This window comes from Anarhichas minor, unplaced genomic scaffold, assembly GCF_050575085.1.
Source record: "Anarhichas minor isolate MPS153535 unplaced genomic scaffold, ASM5057508v1 ptg000024l, whole genome shotgun sequence".
Taxonomy (NCBI): Eukaryota; Metazoa; Chordata; class Actinopteri; order Perciformes; family Anarhichadidae; genus Anarhichas; species Anarhichas minor.
The window spans coordinates 9824716-9846841 of NW_027466470.1; the positions used below are offsets into that span (position 1 = coordinate 9824716).

The 22126-nt window shown below is 40.9% G+C and overlaps 1 protein-coding gene across 1 annotated transcript; it reads left to right on the forward strand.

The window, feature by feature from the left end:
* The first annotated feature begins 3043 nt into the window (after positions 1 to 3043).
* Positions 3044 to 11726, forward strand: mylk4a (myosin light chain kinase family, member 4a). The gene is made up of 14 exons (XM_076098578.1): positions 3044 to 3574; positions 6037 to 6174; positions 6560 to 6668; positions 6966 to 7410; positions 8010 to 8350; positions 9117 to 9222; positions 9700 to 9793; positions 10150 to 10259; positions 10507 to 10648; positions 10726 to 10796; positions 10890 to 11018; positions 11093 to 11245; positions 11326 to 11404; positions 11679 to 11726. Exons 1-14 carry the CDS (start codon positions 3044 to 3046, stop codon positions 11724 to 11726), a joined length of 2496 nt encoding a protein of 831 aa, XP_075954693.1.
* The last annotated feature ends 10400 nt before the right edge of the window (positions 11727 to 22126 follow it).

Below are 22126 nucleotides of genomic sequence, written 5' to 3' on the forward strand. Positions count from 1 at the left end.
TGTGCACATTAAGGCTGTTGCCATCTTAGTTTTTTTAACCAGAAGAGGGCAGAGCTATGTACAACCTAAGACCTATGACATTTTTAGGCGACCAAAATGTTACAATTAACTTTGATGAACTGAAAAAACACTAGGAAAGGGTTAAAAATGTAAACACAACAAAAACACGGACAACTCTCAGACCAGACAATGCAGTGGCGGCGTCCTGTCAATCACAATGTAGCTTTATCGTCTGTTTTACTTTAAATGGGACCATAATTTACTAAATGAACATCACTTTATACAATCCAATGTCTTTTTGCAACCAGAGCAGTCGCCCCCTGCTGGCCATTAGAAAGAATGCAAGTCTAAGTTAAAGTTGTCGCCTGGGGTGTAGCCAACAGTCCTTCGTAGCTCTGTATCACGCCAAACTCTAAGCCTGCCCACTTTTTTAGCATTCCAATCAAATGCGAAGGACTTGAGTTAAATCCCTCTTTTAACTGTACTCTGCTCGAATAATCTGTTTCACTGTGAAATACGTCACTCTACAGAAGCTGAAGATGCTCTAACGTTTCTTTCACTGACTTTAAAGGAGCTAAGCCCTCTGCATATCATTTTACCATAACATTTTTCCACTCTTGATGTCTGTAAGTCAGAAGGTGTTCAAACTGCAAGGTCAACCATCATCTTCAGCAGTCACTCGAGGCTTGCCTGACTTTATTTAACATGGGTAGACTGTCATTGACAGATCTTGGTCAAGATCCAACGGCATGGAGTCCACGACATCTGGGGGCCCCGTTGCAGCCTTCATTCGTCTTCCCAGTTGGTGTGATGCTCTCTTAAAGTCAGCCATTATCCTCCGCCTGTTCTACCGTTGAGGTATTGGTTGCTCCTGCTCTTTGTGAAAGTCCTCACCCTCGACCTTACCGCCATGGGCGACCCTACCAGGAGCGTAGCTCCAGACGGCGTCGCTCTCGGGATCTCAGGAACCCACGAGCTTCTCCACCACGACAAGGTGACCATCCACAGAGAAGCTCAACCAGCACACACACAAAAAAACAACGTAAAATTGTTTGTTACGACTTTCTGAAAATTCATGCAGTTGTCAATGCCTTCAAACAGCCTATTCATTTTGTCGTCACATTAACTAAACAACATTTTCTTCATGCACCACTAAACGGGGCAGTGAATTCTCACCTGCCGGCTTGTGTGCTCACTCTGTGTGCAAACTTACTTGAGCTTGGCAAAGGGGGTGAGCGAGGACTTTGAGCACCAGTCGTGATGTTGTTACTTTCTTTGGCATTAACTGTAAAGTGTAAGTGATATAAACACGATGTTTGCTTTATGTAATGTGCCTCAGAGGCTAAGGGGTCTGTGTACATCCCCTGCGGGGTTTAATAACCTTAAAGTACCCCGTACTTCGAATCAATGAAAGACATCATAGTCATGTATGGAAAACTTTTTAAAGTGCAGCAAAAATAACAGTTCTAACACTGTGTGGCAAAATCCATTTTTTTTGTCTTTCTTTTGTACAGTCTTCTTGCTGCTTATGTGGATAAAATACGGTCTGTCTTTTCTATGCACACCCCTTCATAAGAAAGTTGACTCAACATGTTGCAAATTACCTATGTTGTCTGTCATCGGTTGGCATTCAAGGACAGGTGCGAGTGTCCCTGTCCTCCCTGAGTGATTGATGGTTGAATTCACTCCCATCTGTTTCTGCTCTGTCAGAGACTCCTGTTCTTTCCGATGAAGCCATCTTGAGTGAAAGAGAGTAATATGCAAACTAATGCGATGACTTGTCAGTAATCACGAACTGACAGGTAAACTCCTTCTCGTTTCCTTCCCCTCACCCTACCCCACCTGACTCCACTGCCAAGTTGACAGCCTGTCCTAGTGAGGGGGAGTTTGGCTGGGGTCCCTGCGCCTCAGTTTGCCAAACTGAGTGTCTCAAAGGTATTTCACGGTGGCTTGAGCAAAGCTGGATTCCTCCTTAACTCCATCGCCCATGAATTCATGGTGACAAAATGAGTTTGTGAAGTTTGGAAAAATTGTCCGGAAATAGTTTCAGTAATCAATCGCATCTAGATATTTGAATAATTTTGACTATATTTGACTATACATTCAGTGTTTGTTTAGGAATCTAATATCTGCATTATAGCCCTGTCTGTTGAGTTAAACACGTGTCGTTATGAGAATAAATCAGACATTTTTTGATTTAAAGGGAACATGGATTAAGGTCATATTACAAGAGCTAAGTTAAAATAGATGACATACTTATCGGTGGATGTTTTTGTCAGTGAGTAGGCATCATACAAATCACCCATGTCACCCATCTCTTCTTTCAGCAGAAGGGATAAACGTCTTACTGTAGGTCCCTTTAGCCAGTAGACAATATAATCTCTTATTTTACTTTGAACCCCACCTGTGATATCTTTGTCCAGTCAAGCATGTAGACCAGACGTGTCCATCTGTCTCAAGGAGCTGATGTCATTGCCATTTGAATCGGGGAAAAACGGTGAAACTGAATGAGCATTGTCACACTGAAGAAGTTCTGTGTACAGTAACCATTTTGACACCCAGCAGGGGAGTGACGGTGGTGGGCTTAACACTTGAAGGCTCTCGAATGTCTCATTGCACAAGCAGTGCCAAGCCCCCTCCCCTAACACTTGACCCCTGCTGACGTAACCTGTCCATTTACATTTATGGACACCGGCTCAATCCATTCTTAATACCATTTCTAGTGTGGAGAGAAGCAGACGCCAGGGATAAAGTGTGGCAGGAACAGAGAAGTGTTTTTTTGGCTATATACTAGTCAGAGCTCACTTTACTTGAGCTTTAAAATCTTCATCTGCATCGTTGTCGATTGGTGATCTTTAAAAGAAACAAACTTTTTGGAACCACTTTTTTGTATCTAAATTAGTTTGCACACCAACAGGGAGCACTGAAGGGTAGAGCTGGCTACGATTTTTGAAAAAGTATTTTTGTCTGTTTCACGGACGTTATTGGTCATATTTCTGTCTCAAGTTGGTGACTTAACGTGATTTTTATATCACCGGAGGCCATGAGTTCCTTGGTAATGAACACAGTAGGAGATGGCAACGGTGCAAGTATTGACCTCATCCAAAACCGGATTGAGTCACTCAGCAGCAAGATGGACAAGCTCATCAACATTCAAGAAAAGGTCCTAAACCGATTAGATGGGATGTCTCAGGACATTGACGGCATTGAAATAGATATGGAGAATCTGAAGGTTGACAAGGAGGAGATCCATATTCCACCCAAGATGGTGAGCCAGACCCAGGTCATGGGGCAAGAGGTGAGGGAGATATGCCAAGAGATGAGCACCATAATGTCGGTGGTGAACCAGCGGTCCGAGCAGCATGCTCAGAAGCTCGAAGGGATGGAACAGCTGGTCCTCAGCATGCAGCAGGTAATCAGCTTCATTGGGGAAACGGTGAAGAGTTCCAGGGTTATGGAGCTGGTTTTTAAAGGCTCTGCTGCTCGGAAGGGCTCCAAACTCAAAGACAGTAAAGGCAAGCAAGCCATTAAGAGGAAATCATCTACGGACACAATAAACAAGAAGCTTGACAAGGTGAGACTAAGAGCCTGGAATGTGATGCCGAAACTCAAATATATCTTTTCCTAGAAGGAAATGTGAAAAAGCTTCATTATATTTCTTTAGCATGAAGTAAGTTTGGGATAAATTTAACCCAAATTTTTATATGAATTAAGGGTTTTAATATTTTTGCCAGTGTATATCTACACTGTTAAGTTTGTATTGCCATGCTATCGCAGCCCATCCATCACTACCGACATGTCTTCATGTAATAGTGTTGCAAAAGATGCTATATGTGTTCCTTGCTGACTTTGATTTCTCAGATCTCACAAAGATCTTGTTCTTCTTGTTGTTCTTGGCAGAACATGTGAAATTGATCATAGCAGCAACGTTGACCACTCCAACAGTTCAGCTCTTGCGTATGAATGGGACTTGGCTTGTGTGTGTGTGTCTGTTGAATAATGGGGCTGTGTTAAAAAGCTGTCTGGGATTTGGCATGTTTACACTTGCCAACTGCTGATTAAAGGTAATTTATGCTAATTTTATAGTGTTCTGTAAGCTGCTGCACGATAAATATGTCACTTATAGTTTACACGAAACCCCGATTTAACTCACACTTGTTGGCTCTCTGCCCATGCTGAGTGCAACATGGCCTCCTTGGCCGGGAGGCTCACTCTGGAACCCCCTGGCAGGGCACGAGAGGTGAGGCCAGGGGGGAAATGCGAATGTCCCGGTTTAGAAATGCTGTTCTTGGATCGGGGCTGCAGTTTTTGTGGTCTAAAAGTTCTTTAACCCTTTTAGTTTTACCAGGACTCACGCGTCAACAAATTGTGATGAGTCAGACTTTCTCCCCTTCGCTCATCAACCCTGACTCACTTAAATGAGGCACATTTCTACCCTGTATATGAACACTGTTTGTCTTACTTGTGTCCGATTCAAAGCTGTGCCAGTAAGGACATGTGTGTTTGACACTGGGTAACATTGGGTAACAGAGTGTATTGGCTAAAGTCTATGCCATGTGTCTATGTCATGTGATAAATGACTTAGGCTAACTTCCTGCATTGCATAATAGCTCTTCAAAAGATTGTACTGGGAGTCCTGCTGATAGTGCTGTCAAAGCACTTTTGATTTAGAGGTTCCAGCAAATGTCTGTCTTTAACACTGCATGCAGTGTTTCAGGGATTATCTGTACATGTTATAAAAAGTAAACATGTGCTTTGTAACTATAATCTCAGTGAGGTTTCTGTTGCTCTTCTCAGAATCCAGAATTGTAACTTAATGTTTTTAGTTTCAACTGTGGCTTAGCTGAATCAAACATGTTTTACTGCTATGAAACTTAAATTACCTCCAAATCCAACTGGAGGTTTTGGTTTTTATCATACAGTTATTTGATCTCATATTAAGGTCACTGAGTGCTGCTTGGCATCAACAGCATGAGCTGCACTTACAGATCTGTTAACGCCACATTTCTATCACTTGCATAGCTTGCATAGCTGAGATATGACTCTAGGTTAGAGTCATATCTCTTTCCCTCCATGATCTACAATAGTAAACTCACTGGAGTGGTTGTAATGTCAGGTTCTCACATACCTGAAGGGATATTAATGTCATAGTGCACAGTGTGCAACAGTACAGTCAGTTTTTAAGATATGACACGCTCAAGCCAATTAAAAGTTTGGATCACGATTTAATGGCTAGATTATTTCCTGATGATTAACGACCACATACCACTATGACGGCTTCTATGAGACTCACATTTCCGGGAATTTCTGTGGTCATCAGAGCACCTGTCAGGTGGTAGCTCCATCGTCCTCCACCTCCAGAGGTGTGAGATACCTTGCAACTGCTGTTACTCTGGCCTTCTCACGCTTTCTCCAAACTCCCAATCAGAGTTTTGAACTCTAGAAAACACAGCTGTCACTGGGGAAACACTGCACTGGAAATATACCCCCTACTGTTTACCTCGCGACAGCATTCGGAGAACAAATGTGAGACGCCCAGAGTTCGAGACAGGTATTTCCATGCTGACCTGATCAGAGAGTGTTTAGTGAGTTTCCTCAGCTGAGAAATTTGAACAACAGCCTACGGTCGCTTGTAATATTTTCCGCTCAGTGTCAGCATTGCATTCCACCGCTGGGTGCGACAAGTGATAAGCTATAAATTCACTGCCCCGCTGCTGTCTATCCATCTGCTATGAATAATCAAAAGGCATGCCATTATGCAACTCAGTCTGCGCATGGAGACGTGCAATGGATGTGCTAATCTGCAAGATGAAAACAGAGGAAGTGTTGCTTGTATTTTTACCTTTCGTCATTATTTTACGTCATGTCATTGAATTATTCTAGTTATTTAATATGTTTGATTCATTTGTTGTGTCGTGTGTATTACACGTGACCCTAACTTCATCATATCAACCTTCTGACATTCATTCTTAACATGTGATATTTCTTCCTTTTCATATAACCCTACTAAGCATTGCCATCTTGTCTCTTTGCTAGAAACCCACCTCTAATAAAGCCAGTAAAGGGAATCAAGAGATAACTCCTGCATGTGAGCCCAGTTCTCCCCAGACTTCCCACAAGATGAAGCTCCATGGACCAAAGCATTACCTCGCCTCTCGCATTTGTGGAAAATGTGTAGGTTTATTGTGCTTATAGTCTGTATGTGTACAGGAACTTGTCTTTTTTTATTTATGATAGTGTGTGTGTGCTTTTGCTTTTCTTGCCCTTTGTTCTTCATGTCATAGCTTACAGGGTTGCCTCCATACTGTAGTGTTCTGATTTTCTTGACGAGAGGAGAGCTGTGCGTTACAGTTGGTAAATTTAGCTTTGGGACAGTAAATAGTGCATTATGACATAGCTGAATTGTTTATTTTAGACAGGAGCAATAAAGCAAGTTCTAGCGAAGAACAAAAAAAACCCTTTTCACTGAGATCATTTCTTTGAGACTGTAAAGATTGAATGTCGATAAACTGAATTGTCCAGATTTCTTTTTTGACTGTTTTCTATTTCTATTCCACAGTTGAAGGACGACAAAGGTAGAGATGGGACAGATAAGCCCCCATTGAGCCCAAAGGGTCTGAAAGCTCAAAAGAAGATGAAGCCTCCAGACACAGCAGGTGCTGAGATCAGCATACTTATATTCCACAGAAATATGTCAGTGCTTAAACTCTGAGGCCCATTTGAAATAATCAGCGAGACACAGCAGCAGCAAAACGTAAATAAAAACATGAATTTGCCCTTTTAGATTTGTAGATCTGCGTTAGAGTGATATTCTATTGCATGTACAGCTGTGGCGGACTATAGTATTTACACTGTGACACAGAAAACAAGCTCAGAATGTCAAAGTGAAATATATCCTATAACCTTTCACAGTATTTAACAGGTTGTGAGTGACAAAATCTGAATCCTGTTTGGACTTCTTGTAGAAAATATCTCCTTGAAGAAGCAGGTGTTGCTTCTCGATGAGGTGCAGAAACTCAACAGGGAGAATGCAGAGAAATCACGTCGCCATCAGCTCACCCCTGGAAATCTGGATCTGGAGGCTGGAGTGTCCCCTAAAGACCAACAACCTGAAATCCCTGCTTGCAAAATGGTGGACTACCTGCGTGAAGATTCCGAAGCGGCTGTGGATGAGAAACGCAAGGTTGTTGAGGCGGTTAGTGAGGAGGGGATGAGGGAAAAGGTGAAGGAGGCAGAAGCAGCGCTAACAGAGAAGGAACCAAAGCTCGATGTGGAGGATGTAGTGAAAGAGGAAGAGAAAGAAAAGCTACCAGAGGAAAAGAAGGAACAGGTTGCTCCTCCTGAAGGAGCAGCCAAAGCCCAAGAGTTGCCTGCTGCCCACAAGGACGAAAAAGAGCAAACTGCTACAAGGTAGTTTAGGTTTAACCCCAATAAGAATCAATTAATACATACATTTATTTTGCAAATGTTTTTTGATAATCATCTAACCACTTATATGTGAATGCAAAAATAACAAACATTTGATTTGAGAATTAACTGCAATTCTTTGTCCTACGATATAGTAAATTAAATATATTTGTATTTGATGATGTCACTTTGTGCTCTTGGAAATTGCAACGGCGATTTTTACAGTTTTCTGATGTTTTACAGATAAATAGATAATTAATCAAGAAAAAATGAAATATTAGAATAAAGAAATATTGAGCTTATTCTCTGATTAATGTTCTTTGTTAATCTAATGAGCTCAGCGGTTCAGGAGAATAGTGCTTCATTAATAAAAAGTTATTGATAGTTATATTTTAGAGATCAAATGTAATTTGTAATTTGTTATCAGCCATGACCTATTATATATTCGCTATGTTGGATGAATCAATTATATTGTGTTTTTTTTTAAAAGATCAATGAAACTCTGCCTTTAGCCACATCTACAGTACCGGAAACTATGCAAGCTGTAATGAGACAAAACTAACAAACAAAAACAAAATTTAAAAAACGTTTTTTCCCCCCAGCAGTGATAACCAGAAAGGTGCCCTATCATCTCCAGAGGTCAGCAGAACGAGCAGCAAGTTCTGTGTGACCGAGGAACTCTTTGTGGTGGAGGAACACTCAAAGAGCCAGGTGGTAGTGGAGGAGGAGGAAGAGGAAGAGGAAGAGGAGGAGGAAGAGAAGAAGGTAGACAACGAGGAGGACGAGCAGAAGCTCGAGTCTGAGGGCTGGGCCGTCTTCAGGGCAGATGGAATTCAATTCCAGTTGAACCTGAAACAAAGGGTGGAGAGAGAGAGAAAGAAGAATGATGCAGATAACGATGCAGAAGGGGAGGATGATGAAGATGTAGAGCGGTACTTTATCGGTGAGTTGGGACTCTTTGACAATAATCATGGCAGGAAGTTGAATGTGAGTTGAATGTGAGTAGCTGAGCTTCATTGACCCAATTTTAACCCAGTTTATTTCTACTGTGAGGCAGTTCCAGAATCAGTTAATCATTAGAAAATGTACACGTTGGACACTGTTTAAGACTCTGTGTGTGTATCTTTAATTCGTTAGTTTGAATTATAATGCCCACATATAGGAGTCTATAGTTGTTTTGTAAATAACTTCATACTAGAACTACAAATATACCAGATATATCGGTATTGGTGTATATGATGGCTGATAAATTACAAGAACTTGCAGTACACAAATGTGAAAGTTTGATTTCATTTAATAAAACAAAATCAATATTATTCTGGGCCTCAGAAATCCAGTATTGTCCGAGCTATATTTCATACATTAAATCCATAATACTTTCTTAACATCTTCATGGCCGGTGGGAGAATGCTAAGTTGGTACAGTACAGTAGCATGAAGTAGAATAAAGCACATGAAGTAGGTTGCCACTAGAGGATGTGTTGAGCTAAAGCATGGTTACTCCTGGTAATATTTAGACAACAACTATGCATGTAGTTGGTGTTTATCATAGCACGTTAATGCACAATGTGCTAACTTGATTATCGCAGCCATGCACCCTTTCCAAAGCCTCACTGTAGTTGATTAACAATGAAGCTCCTATGTTCTCACATTGCTCATAACTTATTAAAACCAATTATATCTTTTCTCGGGTTCCCCATCCTACTTTAGACACCTCTCCTCCTCCAGCGGCTCCTTTTAATCACCGCATTGTTTCTGCCAAGCCCAACCAGATCATCAACTTCTACACCATTAATTGGCAGGAGGTCCTGGGCGGGTGAGCATCGTATCTTATAAATCTCTGAGTCATGTCAAAAATGAAAGCTATTGACGACCAGTTGATCTATTGCAGATCAAAGGCAGGTTGAAAGAGGTTTCCATGAAGCCTAATTGCGTAACCCTTCCCCTCTCCTCTCCCCATAACTCCAGAGTCACTCCAGTTATTTTTACTTCAGGATTGAGTGGTATGTGAAACAGTATCCCTGGTGCCAGCTGGTAGCTAATCACTAAGTGTTAATCCAAGTCTTCAAAGAGGAGACACAGCACCAGCTCAGATTTAATGAAATAACAGATTAAGCTCAACACTGTCCTAAAACCTCTCCGTTTGACAAAAACAAAAAGATCAGTTTTTGATTTCTCATGGAAACACCGTCTCTGTCCTGTTTCACAACTGTCTCTAGGCTGCTGTGATGTACGAGTCGAGGTGACTCTGCAACTAAAGGATTCTCTGTTTTCTTCTCTCCGTCTCTTCAAGGGGTCGTTTTGGCCAGGTGCACAGATGTGTTGAAAACTCCTCTGGTCTCACTTTGGCAGCGAAGGTCATCAAAGCCAGGAATCTGAGAGAAAAGGTAACGTCCAGTATCATCATGATGATTTAGTCCTATTTTGATACAACAGTGTGAGAGCCACACCACATGATATTAAAAGCAAAGTTTTCAGTGCACACTAATGCACTTACAAGGCCACTTGGAACAGAAGCAGAGGGAATATTTCTCACCTAGGTGAGAAATATTTGACCTAGAAGAGAAGATGCATTGTCTCACAGCAGAGAACAGCTGATACCTCTCATCCGTGTCCGTGTGTGTGTGTGTGTGTGTGTGTGTGTGCTTGCTTGTTTGTGTGTTTGTCTGCAACTGTGTCTCGCTGTCTGCCTCTGCATCTGTCTGTCTGTCTGTCTGTCCGTCTACACCTGTGTTTTTGGTAGGACGTGGTGAAGAATGAGATCCAGGTCATGAATAATCTGGACCATGCCAGCCTGATCCAACTCTATGCAGCTTATGAGTCAAGGAATGACATCATCCTTGTACTTGAATAGTATGCTCCTTCTTTCATATTTTCAGCACATATTCTTTTGAAAACAGCGCCGTATACCAAGTAGTTGTCCTTCATAGACTTTAAACTACTTCATTAATGTCCAGTAGAATTTTGGTTAAGTTTGTTGATAATTGTATTCTTGATAGTGTGGATAGTTATGCTAAAATATAACACTACTTCGGATTTGAAATGCTTTAAATGTCGGGTGTTTGATTGGTGTTTTCTATGCATTTGTCTTGAACCTTAGTGTTGGTGGAGGGGAGCTGTTTGACAGGATCATTGATGAAAACCACACTTTGATGGAGCTGGACGCTGTTCTTTTCATCAGGCAGATCTGTGAGGGCCTGCAGCACATGCACAAAATGTACATCCTGCACTTGGATTTAAAGGTAACATAGTCACTCATATTTTATCGTAATATTATTTGCATTCTCAAAGTTGAACCCATCAATTATTCAAATTTCAGCCAGAAAACATTCTGTGTGTGAGCAGAGTCACAAATAAGATCAAAATCATCGACTTCGGTCTTGCTAGGATGTAAGTACCAGCATTTGCTTCTATTTTGTTGATTATTTTATCGACTGCTGTAATAAAACCAAAAATGTAATTGTCCCTTTTACCCCAACATAGATATAAACCACGAGAGAAGCTGCGAGTGAACTTTGGAACTCCAGAGTTTCTCGCTCCTGAAGTCATCAACTACGACTTTGTGTCGTTCAACACAGACATGTGGAGCCTCGGCGTCATCACCTACATGCTGTAAGTAAAACACACAAACGCATGCACACACACGCACACACTAATGCTAATGACGGTCTGTTTCTTCCCGTTAGTCTGAGCGGTCTCTGTCCCTTCCTCGGCGACGACGACAACGAGACTCTGAACAACATCTTGGCCTGTAAGTGGAACTTTGAGGAACAAGAGTTTGTGGATACGTCTGAAGAAGCCAAAGACTTCATCTCCAGACTCCTCATTGTGAATAAAAGGTAAACATCGTCTCGTGCTGTGTGTGTGCTGTGTGGTGATCTTCAACAGAATACAAATGTGTCATTGTGTGTGTCATCAGTTGGAGGATAGGGGCATCTGAGGCCTTGAGACATCCTTGGCTGTCTAACCCAGTCCTTCATCATCACCTTCATACGAAGGTAGACTTCACAGTCCTCGCCTGTATTTATCATAAACTAACTGAGACACTAGGTTGCTGATCTTATAACTTAATTCTCCAAAAATAATATTGAAGAAATAGACAAAACTACTGAACAGCACTACAATTCAATATCATTGTTCTTTAAGAGTAGATTAGAAAACATGTTTTCTTCCTTCTGAATATGATATTAACATTCAAAATATTTGAAATGTACAATTTAATGTTGTAGAGAAGCTTAAGTGAATTCATCTTTTTTTTGCTTTATTTCACAGAAAACTATGTGCAGATCACGGCGTTCATCGTGTGTGCCCACGACTTGATAGTTGAGGTTGGTCTCTCTTATTTTTAGGCTAAAATAATATATTGTTATTATGTTTGAGCTGTTAAATTTCTTATTTTTTTTGCAAAAAGAGATCATTACTTCAAACATTAAGCCTGTACAGGAATGCTTTCAAAACATCCACAAGGGGGAAGCATGTCTCAAATTTTGTGCAAGGCAGCATAGAAGAAACAAGAAACTTAGTACCTGTCTGTTACTGTATATATACTGAGAGTCAGTCATCCTATTTACAGTACACGGTATTTTTCTTTTCAGGGCTATAAAGATGTGATGGCTTCAGCCGTGGCCACTTGGACCAACCTTCCTGTCCACGTAAATTACCTTAATTTTCAGTCCATGCACCTGTAGCATGGACTGCAATTTTGCCTACCCCACAAATCCTGTTCTGATCCGCTGTTGTTGTGTTTATGTCAGCAATATACAAAAACAATACGCAGACAAAAGCAGTTTTGTTTAATTGGGATTAAACGTGGGTAGTCCCACCATGCATTAGACTAGAAGTAAGTAAAAATAACAATAACATTTTATAACATATTTTTTATCATTATTAATGGCAACTCAACAGCTTACTTTGTTTGTCTTTGTTTTTTTTTTCCATCACCTCATATGTGGCATTTTAAAACGGTGCTAATGTCACAGTCTGACCTGTCATTAGACAGACAGTATTATCATATAAGAGCTTGATCGTGTGTCGCACCTTTGCCTTGAAAGCACATTGTACTATCTACTTAATTTTGAAATATCCACTCATATATTTCTAACCAAATACACTGACTGTAATAATATGTGTTGCATTTATCCCCCTTGTTATTGTCGGGCTGTAAATAAAAGCTGAACTGTAGATTTAAAATTCAGATTTTCACATATGTTAGGGGATGGACTCCATTAAATTGCTGGATGTGTATTGTATGTATGGTCAGAATGGAATTTGCACAGTTGGTGTCATGAGCTGTAGTATGTGCACTTTATAATGTTATTTATTTAAACATAGATAAGCTACCGTAGTGCCTTAGAAAAGGCTTGTGTGGTCAGATCTACCCATATTTTCTTCCTACTTCTGTTTCATCCTGCTCTGTCCAGGTGTTTATAAAGAAAATATATTTTGACTTCATAACAAACCAAAACAGTTTAGGTCTTATCAGCCTAGTGTATCATTTTAGATCTTAATTGCATGTGTCTATAGGTATTATTAGCCATTAAAGCTTGAACTAGACACAAGGAGAAATAACTTTTTTAAACTCTTATTTTTTCACTCTAGCCTCATATTCTGTAGACGCTTTTTTCCACAAAACAAAGTTATCATGCCTTCTGTGAAGGTTTATTAAAGTAATATACTACCTACCTAATTTGCCCAAGTTGATGAAATTGTTGGAACTACATTCATGTGGTTTTAATTGAACTTGATTGTAAATGTTACTTTAATTGTTGTTAAACACATGAGTGCTTGTGAAAGAAGTTATCCTCACCGAGTGTTAACAATTTCAAATTCAGCATGTATTTGTGAAGCGTGTACACGTCCATTAAACTGAAATAGTGACCTAAATGGGAGTAGGTTTCCTTTTATTACTGTTGTTTGAAGTTCAGTTTGATATCATACAATACAGCAGAGTGCATCAAGAATGATGAACGTAGTCGTGAATTTAATGTGGGCAAAAAGAAAAGAAAGTGTTTAGTAAATACCAGTGGCTTTCAAATAAAGAGGAAAACCACGTAAATAGCAATAGCAATTTCCAGGATCTAATATATTTTTAGATATTCTGACCTTTACGAAGAAGATTGAGGTTTTCCCTTGTAACACCCAAAAGAACAAAGGTCTTAGTGAAGAACCATCCATTTTCAAATTGTCACAGAAACACAACTGATGTGGTGTTACACTATTTCTTTAACAAACTGCATGATTCCTCGTGATCTCATGAGTATATTTAGTTTAAAAAAAACTACTGAGAAGCACAACACTCTATTCATGAAGCCTTTTTTCTATCTCTAGTGAACTATTTCCAGGTCTATTTAAACCTTAAATACACACTCCTCAGGATGAAAGTACAGCTGATTCCAGGAGCCTAATAAAGAGCATCTGAGGGAGCCAGTGTGCGTAATATGTTTTTTTCACCTGAGAAAATAAACTGTGTGGGATGATGATGATGATGATGTAGGGGAATTGGGCTTTGACTCAAATATATTGGTCAAAAAAAAAGTTATCAGCTTTTTAATTTTTTTCAGAGGTCACAGGAAGGACGGAGACACTGAAAATGAAAAAGAATGACAGTTTGGAAATTTGTGAGGAGCATTGTGTACATTTCAAGCTACATTTCCACAAAGTATACCTTAACGTTCAGCTTGCTCTATCCTTTTAAAGACGGTAAGGTCTTATTTTACAGAACCCGCAGGGTTAGTCAAGGATAAGTGCAGACTTTATGGAGGAGTACCTTGGGAAACATGTATTTAATTGTACAGAAATACCAGAAAAGCAAACTATACCACCAAAAAGCATAGTAACCCAGTCGTTGACCACTTTTACAGCCAGTAGTTTGAGACTGTCACGGCCATAAAATTGTAAGGGCCGACAAATTAATTCACAGTTTTGGGGTTATTTTCATTTTTATTCAGTTCTGATTTATAGAACATGCACTGGACAGTGACAAGAGAGATGCATGAGAGAGACATGCTGTCCTCCAACTGTATGAAAACCTGAAATCTACTTGAGCTCCCTTTGTGGGTCTTTTTCCTAGAAAGTGGACAAGAGGAGAGATGTGCAGCTAAATATGGAAAACCACCACAGGAATGTTTACAGAGCATCAAAACCAACTGAAAAAGAAAATGTAACACAGAAGCATGTGATAGGTAACCAAAATAAAAGTGCTCAATTTGCTTTTGTTTTTTGCATTTAATTCACTTAAAAACAGGAAAAGCACAAAGGCTTTAAAAGAAAAATGAAGAGAACAGTAACCTGAGTTATTGATAGTGTACAGTGTAAATATAAAAAAAATATCTGACAGAAATTCATTGATGGGGATCCACAAACATGTTTTCACAAGTACATCCGGCTAGCCAGATGTAGCTAACTAGCTAGATTACTTTTTGTGCTGGCTACTGTACATGTATAACCATCAATACTATACGGACCTTTGCCACAGAGGTTATCTTTTCATCTTTTGGAAAACATTTCTCCTGGAGTAGTATACATGTATCAAACATCAACATTAACACCCTACACATGTATTTTGAATACTTTCCGTCCTGATTTCCTATCAAGGACTGACAGCTTTGTTTAGTCTGCTATTTGTTTGTTTTCACACATCATTTCATCAGACAAACTGACTGTTTCAGGTCAGTAGTGGTTCAGAGAGAGTTCATACATTCCTCCGCAGCGAGAGAGCAAGTTAATAGCCATTACACCAAACATGCAGGTCATTTGGCAAAACAGGTGATACTGATTTCTTCCACGTATTTCCCTTTCTTTCTTACTTTTTTTTTGCATATATCTTTCAGCAGCCTGAGGGTTGGAGCTCTCGCTCTATCCGTGGTACAAGGCCCAGGTTGGAATGGTGAGAAATTCAATTTAAAAGAAGAAAAAAGCCTCCTCAAACTGCCCCTCCACCACCCCGCCTCACCCCTAAGTCCCCTCCATCCACATCTCCAGGGGCGATCTCGAGGAGCCAAACCAAAACCAGATGGACTTATTGGGCCTAAAGACAACAAATAGTGCCTGAGTTCTTGTCAGTTAGAGACCACCGGAGCTAAGAAGCTGAGCATTAAGAAAAAGCTTACTGAAAGGTCTACTTCTTTGTCCTGATATGTAAAATATTATCAATATTGACAAGTATTATAATTGTTTGTAAAGTTTCTGAGAATAACAGAACATTTGGTGCTAGTGGTTTGTTTGTTCTGGGGTGCTGACCGTACAGTTTTGGTGTTGATGTGCGTGTTAAATGGGGGTTGCGTTCACAGACCAGGTGACATCTTGGCTTTGGGAAGGTAGGCTGTCAGCAGTGACCTGAATCTCTGGGTGGCATGCTCTCTAGTTTGTTAGTGGATACACCTACCGCCCACACACACTTAAAGGACAGAGAGAGAAAAAAAAGAGTAGGGTGACCCCAGAACTCCTCACAGCCTCCCTGCAGATTGACTAAGAAAGTGTCCTTTGTAACAGGAGTTTCCTGTACGTAATTAAAAAATATTGGGCCCTGCCCAGAAGGGAGGAGACGGGGCCCGGGGTTGTAGGAGGCTATGTGAAGGGTAAGATTCCCTGCTCCGCTCTTTGTTTCATGTAAGAGCCCCGGAGCTGGCCCTGACGTTTGTCCAAACAAGAGGCGCTCTCGCTCTCCAAGGAGGTCCGGAGAGAAGACCAGCCAGTTCTCAGGGCCCGGGGCAGGTGGTTCTGATTTGTGAGGGGCAAACAGATCACGTTTAAGTTCAGTTAATGGCAGAACACGTGTCGTCACGTCCACCAGTGGGAACATGCTGGATGAGTGATTTGCTTTTAACACCGCTGAGATTTTTCACCAGCAAGAACACAATGTCCAATTATCCCTTTATAGGAGAAGTAGAAGTCGGTTGTCATCCTAAACCTGGATATCCCTGATAACCCAGTCATTATGAAAGGATCTTCTTTCTTCTTTGTTAAATTAAAGCAAGACCTTGTGACTTTTGAAGGAAAAAAGGTTCTCTTCATATGAATAAAAAGGACAATTTATAAGCAATAAAACGCACTTGGGCTCAATTCAATACACTCAGCGTTTTTTCGTTTGTAAAATGTCCAATTCGTTTTAGGAGCTTGAAGTAGATGGGCTTCATACTTTTACTCTGCGACCAATTCTTTTCAGTAACAGTACAACATGACTTTTGAAATGAAAACAGCCATCTCCCACCCACGCGCAGATTGATTTCCAGACGAGGGGGAAACGCAGCAGCTTGCTGTGTCAGGTGTTTTCAGTCGGTGGTTTCAACACTGATCAAATGGCCACGCTGAAGCCTTTAATGATCTTGGAGGTTCCCCGCTGTTGGGTCATCTGCTCGGCTCCACATCACCTCCAGGTTGGGCCCTACTGCTGGTCAGGCGGTCCCACATGGGGCCCTTTCCATCAGCTTTGTATTTACTCGTCCCTCTGGCTCCCCCCTCGGCCTGCACGGGGTCTCTGTTCAGTCTGCCAGCCCTGCTGAGAGGGCTCTGTGGCCGAGAGGGCCATAATCCATCAGGCCCCCCGAGTGTGTACGTGCTTCGCTCTCTTATGCTTTAGCTCAAGCTGAGGAGGTCTTTGCTGAAGGAACTAAATGGAGCCAAGCGTCTTGTTCAAACAGACCGAAGGAGCACGTTCTCTGTGCTAGTGTGTTAATACAAGCTTGTGTGCAGGCGTGGGTGGATGAACATGCCGCTTGTGAGCATGTTTTATCACATTCCAGCCGACAAATGAACTCCTCCTTGACCCCTTACCCATGCAAACATCTACTCATCCTGCCCACAACATACCCCTGACATGTTTTATTGGAACTGCTTTATCTATTCGCACTCCGCCCACACACACACATATATGTTACGTAGCAAATAGACATCCATGAGCTTCACACATACCCATACTGTACATGTCTCTGTTATGTTCTCCCATCCCACCCACAGCGTCTGTCCTCCCTCCCAGTGCGCAGTGATCGATGAGCTGAGACCCGGTCTCTCTGCAGCAGGGACCGTACTGACCGAGGGGAAAAGACCCCTTAGCCCGTTCTCCGTCCGACTCCCAAAAAACAGCTCCCATGGCCAACAAAAACACCGCACAAGGCATCCAAATGGCAACCCGTACGACTGCTGCTATTGTAGTGTGAAATGTTTCCCACGACGGAGCTCGAGACATGGAGAGGAGGATTCGATGCATGACACAACCCTGAAATTGAGAAACAAGGGTCAGACTGAGGTGATGCAGAAGATGTCATGACGATTTGAGTCTTGTTAATGTACAGCACCGTGAGAAAGTACTTTTTTTAACACCACATATTTTGAGAGACATGATAAAACAAAAGCAGCCAAATAACCTGAACATCCTTTGCAGTTTTGATCATGTAAATATATCGTAAACATTGAGGGGAATAACTCATATCTGACCATATTATAGCTAAAAATGCATCGCTATAGTTTGTTCTTGGTTTGGGCTTTTTTTTTTGGGGGCCTGCCTCCATTTCAGTCCAGTCTGCTTTTAGACGGGGGAAACAGGAAAAGAGTCACAGTGCTGCGGTTCACTCTTCAGGCCATATTCACTTGACCACACAAAGAGCCCATTTTGAGGGAGACATTTTATGTGTTGTGTGGCAGGCGAAAAGATTTACTGCGTCTGTGTCTATTCAGAGGCGTTTTGGATGATGTTCATTGCTCTTACTGGTAAAGGATTTATTGCAGTTGGGAATATCAGGTAGTCACACCGTTATAGTTTACCAGTTAAATCCAGAAAAAAGTATTGATATACAATTATCGCTGCAATTCTGAAGAGCGGTCCAGTTCCTTGATATTCTATCACATAATGAGGTTGGATTTCATACTGTTAAAATACAGATCTGATGTCCGGTGCTTTAGCAAGTGTTGTGTTATAGCGACATATTTTACAGATTGAAAATAAGCCTTATATTTAAAAAAGCGCTTTAAATGCAACATAAGGGAAGTAAAAAAATTTTGACACAAAGATTTGTCTTTCTTCTTTTTGAATATGCCAAAACGACTTTAATAATGAAGCTTTGATTAATTAAACCTCCGACCATATTTTGTAAATAGATGAAACTTACTTTTATATAACATGTCACAAAAGAATAACGTAAAGTATCAATGTAATTGTAATTTCATACAATCCACCTATTGACTAAATTAAGATCAACTATTGCTCAAACATTTTAAAAAACGGTGCATTATCCATCTTTGTTCAGTTTTTACATCTTTCATATGTTCAATTTTTTATTTACTTATTTCTTTTTGGGTTCAAAGGGAGCTGACTTTTAAGCTATTTTGGTATATGAATATTATTGAGATCATTACAAATTGTCTGCATTCTCTTTACATTCAGTTAAATAGACTTTTGATTCATGCAAAAAATTTAAATGTAAACCACAAAAAAGCTAATTCTAGTAATATGTAACATCTGAGTAAGACAACAATATAAAATACTCAAGTTTCAGTCCTTAAATCACACACAACAGAAATGTGCGTAGTCGTGATTGTTGCCTGCGTGTTGTGTTTGTGTGTGGGTGTGTAGGTGTGTGTTTGTGTGTGTGGACATGGAGGTTGGTGGAAGAGAAGGAAGTTGTACCACTGAGGTAGCACTCAGAGTGACTAACAATGGCCCACACATATCCTGTGGCTGTCAAAATCTTGAAGACCCTACACAAACACTTTGGAGTCAAGGCCCACAGTCCCCCTTTTCCCTCAGTGTTCCAGGTTTTGTTTCAGTTTGAGTTTTTGTAGAGACTTGAAAGCCGTCTTTCATTTTGTTTTGTTTTTAGAAACCTGAACTAAAAGAGTTTCAATTGGGAAGCTTCTATTTATGGACACAAGTGAGGATTGCTCATTGGGGAATACAGGAATCTCAACAGATTATATTCCAGCAATCTATTTGAATGTATAGACTCCTTTAGAAAGCTTTACGTTGGGTACTAGTTCCTTATTAAAGGTACACAAACACAATTTGCTCCATCATGGGGCTTTCTGAGCCTCACCCTTCCCCTTTATGTGCTGTCTCAGCAGACTCCCTTCCCTTCTGTCTGAAGGGGGGGAGGCCATCACAACCTGCAGGCCCACAGAGCTCACATCAGCACACATCAGCATGGGGAAAACGCTGCTGATTGCCTGGGAGCGGGAACCCACTTTCCAAAAACTCAGCAGAAAATTAGTGCCGAGTGGCTCGATGTTGAGGCCAATGCACTAACACCTGTATCCCCTTGTTCTCCAGCAGTCTCTTTTAATCCCCGTCTGGATGTCTGCCCTCAAAAAGTAGCCATTGAACACTTCATATGCAACGCTTCCAAAACAGAAACCAATATCCCCTTTGGTCCCTCATCATTCCACAATGACAGCCTTCTTGCAGAGAATACAATGTCCTGCCAGTGAGCGTTTTGAGAAAACCCTTCAATAGCAGCAAGCACTGCTTGGCCGATGTCGCTTGCTCTGATGGGTTGCTGACAGACTGACCGAAGCAGAACTCCTTTTACTGCCCAAAATTGGACCAGTGCTTTCTTACAGTCACAAGAGCTTGCTGTCACCGAGTTCAACAATGTGAAGGGGACCACCCATGCAAAAAATAGATGTCGTGATGGAGCTGCAGTTGCTTTTGTGGCAGGCTGCAGTTTTGCGCAAAACGCACCACATTGTTGCCGACTGAGGAAAGGAGAACAATGCAGGCTTTAACCAGCAGAGGGCTACCGAAGCTCTGGAAAGAATCCCAGAACATATTATTAGGCCAAGTTTTCTCAGAGTGTCAAAAATAACATCTCCCATTACCTTCATGGCTCTAGAGGAAATTTAAGTAGGATGGTATGAAAACCTCCTGCCAACCAGAATGTAACAGCACAATCTGCAAGAAGAAACTGTTCTTATTCAATGTCTGTGTTACTGAGAGGTGCAACATCTTACTTTTTCTCCGCAGTCACAGTAAGATTTCTTTACATAATGGTTTCATGGTTTTTCATGGAGGAGCCCTATAAGAGATCTCCTGGCCACACAATGCAATGCCCATATATTTTGAACGTCAAGGCCTGGTCACATGTAATCATACCTTCACCCTCCCGCCTGGTCCACACCATGAAAAAATCCCCACCACTAAGCCACCGTCAGCACCACTCCCCCACCCACTCCAGCACCTCTCCCAGTTATTCCCATGGTGAGGGCCGTCCACGGCCAATCCCAGGCGGCCGCCAGGACCTTGGTGGTCTGGAGTGTCTCCGAGGTGGCACGGCCGCAGGGCTGCAGAGAGTAAACAGGACACTGGGGAATGGAGGGATGGAGGAAGAGGGATAGAGGGATGAGAATGTGGAGTCAGCAGCCTCTCCGCCCGGCCTGGGGAAGAGGAAAGCCTGTAAAGCCTGCAGATTCAGAGCTCACACAAACAGTGGACCGCCCTGAGACTCAGCTTAGTGGATAAGGCTTTGGCCAGACAAAGGGGTAGTCAAATAACGGCTGAATTAATTTTACTGACGGCACAAACTTGATTTTTTTACTAGAAGCTAATTAGATAATTACTTTACTAGAAAAGCTATTTTTGGTTTGTTTAGTCCGTCGAATTTCAGCTACTTAATTTGTTCATTTTATTTCTTTAAACTACAAAACTTTCAGTTTGGACTATGGTTCAATGTTACCAAATACAATACGTACTGTTCTTAAATACACATTTGAAGGACTTTGTACTTCCTCGTCACAACATTTCAGAGCAAAATGTTGTTCTTTTGACTCTACTACATTTATTTTGACTGGAATGGTTACTAGTTACTTTGCAGATGAAGGTTTTTACATATAAAACAGATTGCAATACAGTGTTATACACACGCAAAATTACTGAGCCAAAATTGGACTATTGGGGACTGATTGTTAACGTATATAACTGCATTTGTGTTGATTTTAAGGTAAAACTTAAGCTTGTTGATTCAAAATAACCTTTCTTAGTTTAGTAAAAAATAACAACAATATATAATCATGGTAACACTAACACTGGGTCAAATGACTAAATTGACCCAAACTTTTGTAAGAGTACTGTATATAAAATTGTTAAAATCATCTCCACCTCGACCAACTACAACAGTAAAATGCTGCTTACACATTAACTTATCAGTAATAATAATCATATAATGTTAAATTAATTACTATAACACTGAGTGGGGCCAATATTCTGCATTGAGTACTTAAACCTTTGACTAATACGTCTGTACTTTTACTTAAGAAACATTTTCGATGCCGTTTTTTATTTGTCCTGGGATATTTGTTTTTGACTGTTGTTACTTTTAATTAAATAAATCTGAATATTTCCTCCAATACTGACAATGGAGAACTATGATAAAAGTTGCAATTTAAAGTTTATACATAAAAGGATGAGCTAACAAATAATTGGCAGTGGGAAGAAAAAGACATCAACTTGTCTGCCAAATGGAGGTTTAAAGATAATTCATAAAGAAGAGTGGAATTCACCGGTGCCCAAGTCTTAAGGGACCGTGAAACGAGTAGCCAATATCCACATGTTATACACACCGCCTGTTTCCAATAATATTACCCTTGCAGGTGATGACAGGTTGAAAAGTGATTTACCTGAGCGGGCTTTTATCACAAATCTTTCTTGCACCATTCCCTCTGCTACTGCTAATCAGACTTGCTTCATTGCTGAACTGAAACCCAGTACTAAATACCATAGATGGCTTCCAACTGTT

Coding starts and splice junctions, on each gene's coding strand:
- mylk4a (XM_076098578.1), top strand. CDS start 3,044: ATGAGTTCCTTGGTAATGAACACAGTAGGAGATGGCAACGGTGCAAGT. Junction 10,797..10,889: donor GACTTCGGTCTTGCTAGGAT/GTAAGTACCAGC, acceptor ACCCCAACATAG/ATATAAACCACGAGAGAAGC. Junction 11,405..11,678: donor ATCATCACCTTCATACGAAG/GTAGACTTCACA, acceptor TTTATTTCACAG/AAAACTATGTGCAGATCACG.